Source organism: Podarcis raffonei, chromosome 6, assembly GCF_027172205.1.
Source record: "Podarcis raffonei isolate rPodRaf1 chromosome 6, rPodRaf1.pri, whole genome shotgun sequence".
In the NCBI taxonomy this organism is placed as follows: Eukaryota; Metazoa; Chordata; class Lepidosauria; order Squamata; family Lacertidae; genus Podarcis; species Podarcis raffonei.
Window position 1 is genome coordinate 57,847,894 of NC_070607.1, and position 14,440 is coordinate 57,862,333.

The 14,440-nt window shown below is 46.2% G+C and overlaps 1 protein-coding gene across 28 annotated transcripts in view; it reads right to left on the reverse strand.

The window, feature by feature from the left end:
* The window catches only part of PLEKHA6 (pleckstrin homology domain containing A6), a 198,062-nt gene that overhangs the window by 31,965 nt on the left and 151,657 nt on the right, over positions 1–14,440 (reverse strand). For 15 of the 28 annotated variants that reach the window (XM_053393210.1, XM_053393216.1, XM_053393208.1 and 12 more), the window contains 4 exons: positions 13,225–13,735; positions 11,404–11,490; positions 7,104–7,157; positions 1,925–2,005 (listed from right to left, as the gene is read on the reverse strand). In XM_053393210.1, coding sequence (XP_053249185.1) covers positions 1,925–2,005; positions 7,104–7,157; positions 11,404–11,490; positions 13,225–13,735 — 733 coding nt within the window. The remainder of the gene's footprint in view (positions 1–1,924; positions 2,006–7,103; positions 7,158–11,403; positions 11,491–13,224; positions 13,736–14,440) is intronic. The other 13 variants (XM_053393227.1, XM_053393226.1, XM_053393233.1 and 10 more) reach the window with 7 other exon arrangements.

Here is a 14,440-nt window from a genome sequence, read left to right on the forward strand (position 1 = left end):
TGATCACCAGGTTTGGCACTCGCACACCACTTGAATGGCAATGCCCATCAACTTGGAGGGGTGGGCGGACCCCTCAAATATTTTATTGGGTAAAAAAAAATATTATTGGGTGAGGGGCCGAAGGGACCTTGGTCCCTTGGAGTTGGCTCCTATGTGTAAGAAGTGCAAGTCACTACTCTTCACGAGGCACCGATGTGAAACTGTGTTAGAACGTTCTCTCAGGAGGTGAAAACCACCCCCAGGTGGAGCTGGAGTTAGACAAATTCTAGCTATGTGGCACTTTTCTGTCAGAATATCCTTACTCTCTGGGGCAATTTGGCACAGTGCTGTGAACAAAGCAGGAGATAGGAGGTACAATGTCTCATCAAACATGCCATTCTGTTTTCAAATTCAGGTAATGCAGTGCTGAACCCATCCCCAAACTCAGTCAAGGATCTCATCTACCCAGTGATCATTAGCCTGTTCTGCTACAGGTCTGCCTGGACAATATAAAGAGTGGCAAACGCATCAGAAAGTACATTTTGGTGATAAAGGTGACCAAATGATGACTGAAGCTTTAGAGATATAAATGGATGGTGGTTGGCTTGTTGCAACGGCAATGAAATGCAGCTTTTATGATGATATCACCGACTGTATTGCTTAACGGGACAAATGAAGAATCCCAATCCTGCCAGGAAGACGAAGTTTCTGAACACTGATAATCCTGACTACATGCAATTGAACTGGTCCCAGTGGCGCTCACCACATGGCTCAGAGACATTATCTTCTCTTGCCAACATGGAGATCCTTCAAAAATAGACACACCTAGCACTTGATATAGAAGGCTTTGGCTGTTATTATTATCATTATCTTTATTCCTGACAGGACTCAAGGTGGCTTACAGATAAAAACAAGAATTGCTAAAAGTTAGAGGGGGGGAACAATCATTTAAAAAACAATTAGATAATTAATAGAATTAAAACTATATACATATATAAACTCTGTTTAAAACATACAAATAATTGCAACAAGTGGTTTCTGAAGCTCTGAATTAAATTCCAGGGCTTGGTACTGATGACCCTTTAATAAAATTAAGCAGAGAAGCTGATCATTCTGCTTCCCAGTGGACGTTCCCACTGTGGAGGGAGCATCCCCCTAGATCTGATGCACAGGTATGTTCCTTGGGTAGGAGCCTAGATAGATCCTATTCTATATCCTAGCATATCCACATAGGTTTTTATAGTAAACTATTTTGGGGCAAGGGTGTGGGGAAAAGGTAGAGGACTCTCTACCCTTAGCAAGAGATACCAATGCAAACTTAAGTGTCCCACTTCACAAATTCCAATGCACTAAAAACAGGGTTTGCTTCAGCGTCTTGGCTCACATATGCTAATGTTAATACCCAACCATTTTCTAGCGGCGCACTACATTTTGCAAAAGTAATACCAGAAAGGAAAGAGGAAAATTTGTCTTCCCCCACCCCCACAAACCATTGATAGGCTTTTTTCTCCAGCCCCAAAAGCCATGGCAAGCAGTTCATAACTGAAAGTTTTAGGTTTTAACCTAAGCCATATATGCATTTATTATCTTATCTACAGAGAACACAGAGAGAGAAAGGTTGGCATAAGGTGGCACAGAGCTGTTGATGCAGCTGAGATTAAGATCCACAAATGTTGAGGGTCCCATCTGCCTCCAACCTGTGGGTTAAGATGTGGATTTTGAGTGACTTAAAATGCTTCAGGGAATTAGGATCACTGTCAGGCAGGGGCACAGGTGCCGTACTGGGCTCCATGTATAAATGCCGTTTGTAGAATGAGATGTTGAATGGGCATCTCACAAATGGATGCGGATGTGAGGTGCAGAAGGGTGACACTAGGGAATGGTTCTGCCATGCAAAAGCAGCTGGAATGGCATGGTTGATGGCAGAGCTGCTGTGATGTCTTACTTGCATGTACAGTTGAGCCCTAGGGGAAGAGCTCTCCACCATTCTGTTCACCATACTGATCAAAGTCTCGCTCTCGCTCATCTGCGGCAGACAAGGAAGGAAAAACGTCAAGATGCTAGCGGAGGCACAGCCACTGCAGCTCAGCCTTGAACACGTGTGACCGCTAACATATAAATCTGAAAAGACCTAGACCGGTGCCTCAGAACAGATGTCACAAGGCAAAGACACACCCAAAGGAAGTCGACGGGACTGAAAAGCACATGAATGTTCAGAGTGATTACTGGGCTAAACAAGATGTGATGCTAGTTGCATGGCTGCATTTAATGTGCACTTGGTGCATCATGAAGAAATGAAGCCTGAATACCACTATAGGGGTGCAGGGAGGAAGAATCGAGTCCTCCTCCTTCTTCCCTCATAGTTCCAAACAAAACATGGTTTTGATACACTCTCACAAACACTCATCTAACTACCATCTGCATCTGGAGGAAATCCTCCATGTACTTTTCTGGAGTTGCTCCTTTCCCATGCAAATGGGCTTGCCAATGAAACTTTAAAAAGAAATGATTGGGGCAAAACATCACCCTACAGTTCCCAAAGAGGCATATCACACGGGTGTATCATATATAACACCCTCTGCTTAGCCCATTCACATCACAGGGGAGTAGCAGTGCTGGGGAAATAATGTTTCATCCTAACCCCCCAACCCCCATGCAATTTCCCTAATCACACACCCATCCAAAGCTGTATTTTGGGACATAATAATAACAGCTTGGCGGGGGGATTTAGATCAAAAGTTTAAACACCCCCTGCCTCAGTACTACTGCTCCTACCAAACAACCACCCACAAATGATTTAAAGGGAAATATTTTATATATAGATCAGGAAATCTGATCATGGATCTCCCACGTCGTATCAGTTTCAGCCTTTAACAATAGGATGATGGATGGGGTGGAGCTGTACTTACAAGATTTACCTTGTTGATACAAAAGGCAGACTTTGAGTGAAGATATGTTTGGGCCTCCCTCTGCCTGCTTTGAAATCCCAGTGAGGCTTAGTACCTCACTTCAGGTCCCGCCAGACATACATACTGCACATTCATGATGATTTGTGCTCTTAAGAGCACAAATGAGAGCCAGTGTGGCGTGGTGGTTAAGGTGTTGGACCAGAGCCTAGGACTTGCCAATCAGAAGGTCGGCGGTTCAAATTCCCATGGTGGGGTGAGCTCCTTTTGCTCGGTCCCTGCTCCTGCCAACCTAGCAGTTCGAAAGCACATCAAAAGTGCAAATAGGTACTGCTCCAGCGGGAAGGTAAATGGCATTTCCATGCGCTGCTCTGGTTCACCAGAAGCGGCTTAGTCATGCTGGCCACATGACCCGGAAGCTGTACGCCGGCTCCCTTGGCCAACAAAGTGAGATGAGCACTGCAACCCCAGAGTCGGTCACGACTGGACCTAATGGTCAGGGGTCCCTTTACCTTTTAATGCACTATTATTGTGTTGAGAACACTTTGCAGGATGCACCTACAAAAAGACCACCAGCCCGGGGGGTGGGGGGCTTACTCAGCAAACAGCTACTTCTGCTTATTAAACAGGAGAACTTTCTTTGATGACTAGAGGCCCCTCCTCTTCTCTCTTCCCCAGAAATGCAGGGCTAGTTGAGCCAGTCTCTATAAGCCCCTCTAGCTCCTGGTGGGAATCTGCTTTGCTCCCTTTTTCAGGATTTTAGCACTGGCAGAGGAGGATTCATAGTTTCCTCATTAGGATACACTTGAAGTGGAGGGATGGGTTTTATCCAATGGAGGCTGGTGCCCATTAGGACTAGTAGGGACCAAGACAAGGAGACCAACAGTAGGTGCAGCCAGAGCCACCAGCAGGCAGAGCCAGCTAATTGGTGATGCTCAAGCTAAGGAGGAGGCAGCTGATCCAATGGACCGGCCTTCGCCTGAGATTTTGTCCATGCACAAAATCTCACTGGTTGTCGTATCTGGGCTTGATAATTAATCCCTCCCTCCAGGGCTACTCCACACTAGCTAATGATCCAGGGTTTGTTTGGTTTTCGTGCCTTTGTTTGCTTGAATCATCTGGAGCTGTTTGATTTGAAGAGTTCCTTCCACTGTGCATCCCCTTCATGCTCAGAGCACACTGTAGCCTAGGTTACACAGATTGATTCTGGAAGAAGGGGGGAGAAGCAATGTGTGCCTGAAACTACTGTGTGTGTGTGTGTGTGTGTGTGTGTGTGTGTGTGTGTGTTTGTGTGTGTGTGTGTGTGTGTGTGTGTGTGTGTGTGTGAGAGAGAGAGAGAGAGAGAGAGAGAGAGAGAGAGAGAGAGATCTTGCAATTCCTTCCAACTCCATAAGGTTTTATGGAATGGAGTAATAATAATAAAACAGTTGCTTAAACAAAAATCCCAAGAGTCAGATAATATTTGGCTGACATACTTCTCCATTAGTCAAGTGAAGCTGATGGTGCTATATCTCTCTCTACATAAACACACACTCACACACAAAATGCACTTTCAAACAGAAGGCACCAGGGCATAACAAACAAATAGGGCTCTGAAGGTTGCATTTCATTGTGCTGCTTTAAATCAGTCTTTCTCTGTGGGTCAGAAGGGGAACAGAAAGAAATGGAAAGCCTTGAAGAATCATTTTTTATAGGGAGAAAAGTCTACTATCAACAACGGCTGCCCAACCCAGAGCACTTTTAAGTGCCGCCTCCTCCTCAGTGGCTTCAGTCCAACACAGACACAAGCACATCTTCATGATTACTCTACTGATGGGGGATTTACTGACTCCAAAGCTGTAATGAGATTGTCTCTGGAGCAGGCTTGCTTATTGAAATGCAGACTTTTTCAGGCCAGCATCAGACATCCATCAGCACATGCAATGAGATTTCATTTATATATAAAAATCCAGCTTAATCTCCTCTGCTGATGTTTTCCCAAAAGGGGTATCTTTCCCTGTTTCTCTAAGGGTAGGTCAGCAAGTGTCCCTTAACATGACAAAATGTGCATGAAAGATTGTTTCAGCTCAAGGCAAAGCTTGTGGGGAAGGCTGTTTGGGTTAGTTGCTTGGTATTTGAATTATCACAGTATACTGGGCTGCTTTATATTCATGGGTTTGTTGTTTTTTAACAAAACCATTACGGTAAAAACTGGTTTTATATTATTGATTTCTGCCCCCGCCCCATGCATTTCATATGCACACTAAACCATTCTTTCTGATTAGCACACCTTTACATACTTAAACATTCTTACACACAAAATACATATATGTTGGATATCTGATGCTTAGTTATTCAATACCTCAGATTAACCATCTGTTTTGTCCCTGTTTTTTAAACATGAAGTACCTGACCTGAATGATTTCATTTTTATTTTTTTTAAAAACACCCAGGTCTGTTCTTTCCCAAACCGTAACCCAATTTTGACTATCCAAAAGTTGGATAAGGTTAAATGAGTCAGATAGCTGAGTTTGTACGCAATGTCACATACCAGCTTTCCCCAACCTGCTTCTCAACAGCTGGTTTGGACTACAACTCCCATTCAGCCCCAGCCAAAACATCTGCAGAGCACATAATTGGAGGATTTTTTAGTTTGGGGGGGGAAATTGAGCAAGAGGGAACATGACAAAGGAGAATAAAACTTAATAGTGTGGATAGAGAGAAGGCTTTTTTTTGCTGCCCTTCTCATCATTCTTGAACCTGGGGTCAGTCAGTGAAGCAGAACGCTAGAAGATACAGGAGTACTTCTTCACACAGCTCATAGTTAAACTATGGGGTTTACTGCCACAATATGTTGTAATGGTCTGACTTAGATGGCTTAGGCAAAGTCTAAGGCCCGATATGCACTACACACTTAAAGCCACATCAGTCACTTTAAACAGTCATGACTTCCCCCATAGGAGACTCCAATTTCCCTTGTGGATCTACAGTTCTCAGAGTGGCTTCACAGTCATCCAGTGGCACACCTTAACAATGCACACTTAACAATGACCAATGAACCAAATACAAAGAGAAATATCTACTGCTCAACAGTAATGCAGGCATTTTTCAAAGTTTCTGTCATTATTAATTTCTTTGTATTGATACTCATCTTCCCATATCCACATTTATAAAAATCATACCTGATAGTACAGAAAAATATTCTGTATTTTCTCAGCTTCTCATTACTTTCAAAGGGTGAGTTTAATATTCTGCCACAAAGCATAATTTTCAATACCATTTTTCTAAGGTTACTCCTTCAGTATTTATCCAATACAAAGAAATATTTAGTCTTCTGCCACCAACATGAAATGCATTAGCTCTTTGGATACAAGATCCATATTTGAATGAAAGCCACCTGCTGCATTTATTTCCCATGAAGCCCTAGAGCCATACGCTACATCAGGCACTCCATGTCACTGTAGGAAATTTACACACACACACACAGGCAACTTCCCAGATCAAGCCACTGTCACCAGATAAGCCAGCAGCTGGGGGAACATGAAGGCAAGATGGCCAGAGTGAGAGGGAACAAAGGAGGCATTGGTGCCAGCGGGTCTTGCCAGCAACTGCATGAGAGCATTGGGTGCTGATGTGACAGTGCTGAGTGTTGTATTTAAAATAACCCTGCTTGGGATGGAATGAATCAGTGGGCAGAGTGCAAACTAAATTCAAATACAGTTCACATTAAAAAAAACCAAACCCACACACAGCTTGCCACCCTGAGTTCTAGGGTCATGATTACACTCTTATCATCAGAGTTGATTCCTGCCGTAAATCCTGCTTACATCCTGCAGACTAGTGTGGAACATTGCACAGAAATCCAACAACAGTCACCAAATACAGCAATAATAATGGCTGCAATTGCAGCGCAGCAGAATCCATATATGTCCAAGCAAGCAAAGCAGCTGTCCCTCCCCAATTCATCCCTACACACACACACACACACACACACACACACAAACAAGTGTGTCACTGTCCACAAGAAAGATGAAAGGAACAAACCACATCGACCCGCTAGTGCTGCCGCAATGCCAAGAGAAGGAGAGGGACAGATGTTGGGGAGGAGGAAGGGTAAAGGGGAGAGGGAAAGGCAACACTGACCTGACAGCACGGCTGGGGAGGGGGCAGCGGGGGTTGCAGGACAAGAGGCAAAAATGTGGTGGGAGCAGTGAGAGGGAGACAGCCAGCTTGGCCTACCTGCTGATCCAAATACTCTAGGTTTCTTTGCAACTGAAGGTCTAAAAGTTCATCCTATCAGGAGCCATTAGGCATGCGGCAAAATGGAAACACAAAAACAAACAAAAACAAAGAAGAAGCAAAAGCAGTTAGGTGCAACTTAGCTCGAGAGAGGCATAGAGCTCCCCAGACAGGAAAGGGAACAGTCAGCCTCACAAGCATTTTTTTCCAGGTAGGTGGGTGGGGTGAGTGATGGCTGCTCAGCGGTCCTTTTAGCCCAGGACATATTCCCTAGAGGAGCTTTCCCCTGTCAGGTGTCCTCCAGATGTTTCAGACTGCAACAAAGGGGAGTTGTAATCCACATCTGCAAGGGCAGCCAGTTGGGGAAGGCTGCCTTAGAGGGACTCTCAATGGGAGATCCTGGCAGTTTCTCATATAGTCAGTGCTCTGTCCCCAACCCATGTGTCGCCTTCTGCTGGACAGGTGTGGATTAACAAGAGGGCCATGCTACCTTCCTCCAGGCCACTGGAGTAGGCCACCAAGCTGGTAAAATATATTAATGCTCTCCCCCAACAGTAAGGAATGTAGCCCTTTGAGGGTATCTGGGTTGAACGCTTGTGGGCTAAAGGTGGGGTGGGGCATGCACACACACAAGCCTCACTCCAACAGTCCCACATGCGCCGGCTTCACTGCAGACCTTCCCACATGCAGCGTGAAAGAGGATCCTCAGCATGTTCAACTGAACGCACTCAGAGTTCCTCTTCAGACCTTCCAGATGAGGAAGCTGCCTTCTGCTGAGTCAGGCTGCAGGTCCATCTAGCACAGGGCTTATACACACCTTTCCTCTGCTCTTTCCAGGCACGCTCCACGATTTAAAGCTCTGTGTCCCAGCGCCTTTTCGTTCCTGCTCCAGAACTTCCCCTGCAAAAACCTGCTCCTCAAAAAGTTCAGTCAGAGAAAACGTCGATCCGCAGAAAACCCGAATTGGTGTTTGCTCTGATTCAGTTTTAAGGAGCAGGGTTTCAAGGGGAAAGTTTGAGACAAAAATAGCAAAATGCTGGGCCATGGAGTGCTAAAGTGAGCACCTGTGCCTGGCAAAAGGTAAGTGTGGATAAGCCCTCTGTTCTATCTGCACTGACTGGCAGCAGCTCTGCAGGGTTTCAGACAGTCCTACCTGAAAATACTGGGGACTGAACCTGAGACCTTCTACATGCAAAGCAGATGCTCTGTCACTGAGCTATAGTCCTCCTGCCAACATGGGAAGGTCTGAAACGGAGCTGGTGCACAAGCCCCCTCTGACTTGAAGCCCACACACATTTGCTCCAAACAGGGCTCACTTTTCATTGCAATGTAGCACCCGTAATACCCATTAAGCCATCATCATAATCTGTTTTATTGGTGGCATAGGCCTATAAGAATTGTTAATTCACTCCTGCTGCAGAGGCAAAGTTTGCTACCAATAGGTTTGTCCCCGCAGTTAGCACTCCCACATTTTTCCCAGCAAGGCACCTGGCTTTGAAAGCCTAGGATTAGGTGGAAATTCTCTCGTCCACAGTGACTGCTCTACAGTCTTTATGCCAAAAATGGCATGTTGAGAACGTGGGCTCAGCACATCCATTCAGAGTTCTGCAGGGGAAGAAGGGATTGTGCTATTGGCTCCACGCATATGGCCTCTTCCAAAAGCTCAGCAACCCTTTCAACGGCTTCACAACTGTGCAGCAAAAACTGGCTAAGCTGAAAGCTGGCAGCGTGCTGAAACAAACAGCGGATTCTGCACACAGCAAACTCTGCACAGATTTACTCAGTCTACATTCCTGGGGCATCACTTTGGGTCATGCAAATTGGCTTTTACTCAATCTCTACCCAGCCTCTACGTGGATGTCCATTGGAAAAGCTGGGGATGGTCTACCTATTCTAGCTACAGGCATACAGGAAGCTGCCATATACCAAGCCAGACCATTAGTCCATCTATGCTAACTGGAAATGTCTCTCCAGGATTTCAGACATGGTCCCTCACAGATCAACCTGGAGATGTCAGGGATTGAATCTAGGACATTCTGCATGCAAAGCAGATGCTCTATGACTGAGCTATCACCCGAGACAGCAAGCATAGCTACAGTTTCTCCCTACAGCTTCTTCACCTGGCAAGAAAGTTAGGAGCACCATACCAAGGGACCCTTACAAAAATGGTGCTCCTGTGCATTATTCTCTGCAAGCGTGACACCAACAGTGTGCTTTTGACCCAGGTAAACTACTTCTCAGATATAGACAGAAATTATTTTGATCTGTTTTGGAAACAATTTGTCTCTTTCTAAATACACAGAAGCTTTACTATCAGGCCTGGGCAGCCTGAGCTCTGTGTCTGTAATTAACAGATATGTGTCCAGATTGCTGGAGCGCTCCAATTGGAGAACAGCCTTTACCAAAGGCATCGGGGACTTTGAAGAAGCACGGACTCAGGACGAAGGGAAGAAACGAGCTAAGAGGAAGGCACATTTGGCAAATCCTCAACGTGATCAACTCCCACCCAGAAACCTATGTCCCCACTCCCACTGTGGAAGGACATGTGGGTCCAGAATTGGCCTTCACAGTCACCTATGGACACACTACTAAGACTGTGTTCATGGTAGACAATCTTGCTCAGCAACGAGCGATCGCCAAAGAGTCCAGACTGCTAGCACTGCTCATTCAAAGGAGCTATCCTGCGCCCGCATTCCACATCTAGTCCTGCCACCAGATATTTGCCCCCCCCCAAAGCAGCTGGAGATGGGGACAGAGCACCTGCTAGAGAGAGACTGTCCATGATGTGCTCGGTGATACCAGGATCATCTCAGTGCACTCCTGGTTCAGCCACATGCATCCGCTTTGTGTGCATAGCTGGTGAGAAGGCAGGGGGAGTGAGGGGAGAAGCTGCGTGCAACAGTCCGTGCAACTAGAATCTGTTCCGCAGGGCACCTTAATCCAGTCCAGGAATTACTGGTTGCTCTCATAGGTGAAAGGTGTCAGGCAGGGTCAAGAACCTTGGCATGGAGCAAATGGAAGTTGGCAGTTTCACTTGGCAGAGTCCCACTCACAGTGGTTTCTGCCCCCACCACATGGATCCGCCCCCGCAGTGAAATAACCAAACAAAAGAGAGAAGCAAGAAGGAGTGAGGAAAATACAGCATTGAAAGAAACGACAGCCAGCAACAGGGAACAGGGCTTTCTGCATGTCCTTTTCAAGCTCACCCAATTTTGCACTGTCCCAGAAACTACACTGGAGGATTGCAAGCTCTGGCAGTGGAAGCTGCCGCTGCCCTGGTTTTTGCTCTCTTCATTTCTTCTTTATGGGCTGCCAAAGCAATACATCCTTGGAATAGGGGAGGAATCCCGGAGGAAAAATGTGCTCTTCCAGAAAGCCCTTTTCTGCATTATGGTTGCCACTATAGCTATGGGCAAAGTGCTGCTCATTTAAGGACAGGGATTGGGAACCTGTGGTCCTCCAGAAGTTGTTTGGACTCAAGCTCCCATCAACCCTGGGCCACTGGCTACAAGGCCGAGGTTCATGGGAGTCTCACAACATTGGGAAGGCCACAGGTTCCCCACCCCTGATTTAGGGGAGCAAAATGGTACCAAGTTCAAATCACATGCCAGGTCAAAACTCTGAACAGCAGCTCATGATCACTAAAGGGAAATGTTTGCGTTAAGCTTGCAGCAGCAATGAGCACTGTGCCTCAGTTTATATTCCACAGTGGCATGGTGGGCAAGCCAGGATGGAGGCTTCCCTTCTGCCATGCAGATGTAGCTTGTGATGTGAAATGAAGCCTCTGCTTTAACTCCTGATTGCACCTTTTTATTTATTAATTGTGGAAAAAGGAGAATCACATGGATGATGCTTCTGGGCAACTGTGGGGGGGGTGGACCCATTTTACATTACATGCTACTCCTCTTGCAGGATGCTAACAAAGCACCGAATGTAAAAACTGGGGGCTGAATGTGTGAACAGGAGCTGTTTCACTATCTCTATAAATCACATGCCTATTTCCCTCCTTGCTCCGCCAAAAAAGGGCAGCCCTGTCTTCAACAGAATTATCTGTCAGTTTGCACAGTCACGGTGCATTACATATCCAGACTGGTCTCACACAGCTGGTCTCACACAGCTAACATATCCCTGTAGGCTGAAACACTAGAGAATATGACTGTTACAGGACAGTGGTTTCATATCCAGGAAGAAATTGCCCATTGCATAATAACATCCTTCACCCCACCTCTGAATTAGATCCCAACCTTGGGAAGGAAACCCAGCATCCCTAGTGGAATGCTGGGATGCCAATGGGACATACCATTTTGTCGTGGACCGTAGGGGATGCTGGATAGTTGAAGGGGAACATTCCTGCAGGGACAGGCCTCCTGTCACCCAGATAATCATACTGAGGAAAGAGAAGAAACCACACACATGCATGAAGAAGGCTCATATCACTGTAGGGTGACCATAGTCCATGCTACCTTTCCCCACAATACAGAACAGTTGGCACAGCCCACAATGGAGACAACAGGCAAGGCAAAGGAATTGCCCAGGGTTATTGGGTCAGGGTGAGGGACAGGTCAATGGTAGGAGGGCCAAGGAGTTTTGGCCTAGACATAAGAACTAAGATGCTCTTGGAAAAGAGGAGTTGGTTCTACAAGCTGGGAGTACAGTTCTGTTAGGAGAAGAGGAAAAGAAGGGGCAGGTTTTTCTCCAGGCTCCTACCCTTGGAACCTCCAGTGCCACTCAGTTCCTGGGCTGCTCTCACCCTCAGTTCTGCCTGATATTCACTAATAGTTGTCTGCACGGTGAACAATGTTCTAAAGTTTCACCAGCAACCTTTTCAACATGTCGTGCTGACTGTGTGCTCCCGGCACAGCTAACGTGCCAGTTCTGTTTAACCTGAACATGCGACTCCAGTACCTTAATTCAGTTGGGAGTTCTGAATCCCCTATACCTCATGTTTCAACTGAGTCTGGCCCAGACCCTTATTTTTTATTTCTGGGACAAGTGAAATAAAAACAGACTGTGACTGAGCATTTACGGACTGCTGAGTGGCCAGAAGAAGCCCTGACATGTCAGAGATTAAGAATAAAGAATAAAGAATAAAGAATAAAGGTTTTATTCTAGCTCACAGGTGAGCAACCTGTGGCCTTAGGAAAACATGCAACCTGTGACTTCATATTATGTGCCCCTCTGTTGACTCCTGAAGCTGCCACATTCTTCCATCCATGCTTTCTATCCATTTTTCCCTTTTTTCAGGCATTTGTGCTTCGCTCTCTTTCTGTGTTGTTTCAGAACACAGTACTGGAAGATGTAGTACTTTCTTTTATATGTGTATGTTTTAAAAACTTCTCCTCTGGTTGTATGGCTTGGGGGAAAGACTTTTCTCCTCCCTAAACTGTTGAATAATATATCGGTCAGACTTACTCTTACTTCCTTTCCGGAGCAGTGGCTGCATTGGTCTTTGGTACTAAAAAAAACTTCTCTGTTTATTTATTTGAAAGTAACCCCATCACACTCAGTGGGGCTTGATATGCATTGAACTGGGAATTTTAAACCATGAGGAAGCAGGGTGGTCTCCATTCCAGATCAGTTAACCCAGAATAGTTTTGTCTCTGGCTCCAGCCATCATCAGTTCTGCCTCTGCCCAACACTGGCACGTGAGCCACAACAAGTAATCAACTGAGGAAATGCAGCCCTCAACAGAAAAAAACACCTATGTTGCCCATGACTGCCTCCAGTAGCGTAGTGTGGGTTGTCAGCACCCGGGGCAAGGCAAGTAATTTGCGCCCCCTAACCCGTGGATTTTAGCAGTGGGCAGAGAGCTGCGAGTGCGAGCGCGCCCCCCCAGATGTTGCGCCCGGTGCGGCCGGCCCCTCCTGCACCCCCCACGTTACGCCACTGACTGCCTCTCCTCACCTTCATCAAAGCTAGTGTGCCTTCCCACTCCTGCCATGGTAATTTCCCCTCACCCTTCCTAATACTCCTCAGTCTCAGTACACAGCATATACAAACACAGGTAACGATTAGGTCACTAAGACTGTGCTAATGTTCCCTCAGTGCACAGCTTCAGTACTCCCCCAAAGAGTGGCAGGAAGCCCCGAGGGTAGGAGCGGAGACCGCGAGGGAGGGTTACCTTTGGTGAACTGACCGATCGCCTCATCATGTATGTCGTCGGCTCCGCATAAATCTCCTCACTCCGGGGAGGCACTCTTTCAAAACGGGCACTCGGCGACCTGACAGGGGAGTACACTCTGGCTCGGGTGTAGGAGCCTTGGCTCGGCGAGCGGGGGACCGACCGGGAGCGAGGCTGGAGGGACATCCTGCGCAAGGAGCCTGAGGCGGCATCCATTTCGTCATAGTACACGGGCGGGCGGGTCGGGCCTGACATCCAGATGGGAACGTCCTGCCTGCCGTAGCCTGGCTGCTCTTTCCAGTCCCGCAGCTGGTAGGAGCCGCTGTTGCGGAAGGAGTGGCGCTTGTCGTCGACAGTCCACTGAGGGCTGACACGCTCAAAGGCAGGCATAGAGCAGATGCTGTCGGGACGCACCCCAGGAGGGTAGTATTGGTAATCTTCAGAGTACTGAGGTGAGTAGGGGGGATAGTAGTCAGGGACTCTTCGGGACATCGGGTAGAACCTGGTGGGGCTAGACGGCCAGAAGGAAAGAATGAGGACGACGAATGCAAACCCTGATTTTGCAAAGCAATTTTAGCATCATCTGCCCTACCTTACCCATCTGTCTATCTCTGTACCAAAATCCACAAAGGATATAAATCTAGTGCAGATCATATTTTTCTTTTTTTAATTGGTTTTCACATATTGCATTACAATACAGATGTGCCAAAGCCAACACCATTTCCTCCCCATCCTCCCATACCTTTACATTTCTATTTCCTTAAACCATCATATTATTCTTTTCTCCTTTCTCCCACGTCCCTCCGCTCCCACTCGATTTCCTCCACATTATACAATTTACAATAATCTTTGCATTCTACAATCTTCTCAATTCATCTATATATTATAATTATCTTTCCTTACTAATTTTTCTTCCATCCAGTACTTCACATTTTAATCTAGGCATATTAGCGTATCTTTTTTTGAGCAATATTTTGCCATATATTCATCAAAACATTTCCACTCCTTTTTTAATTTTTGATTCGACTGATTTCTTATTTTAGCAGTTATTAGAGCAGAGGATATAAATCTAGTGCAGATCTTATTTTTCATACTTACGTCCTAGTGGTTCCCTCTTACCCTCCAACTATACTGCAGATTAAACAGCAGAGGTGGCACAATATCTTCTCACTATTAATGCTGTTTGCTGGTGTGTCATGAATTATTATCCTTATTA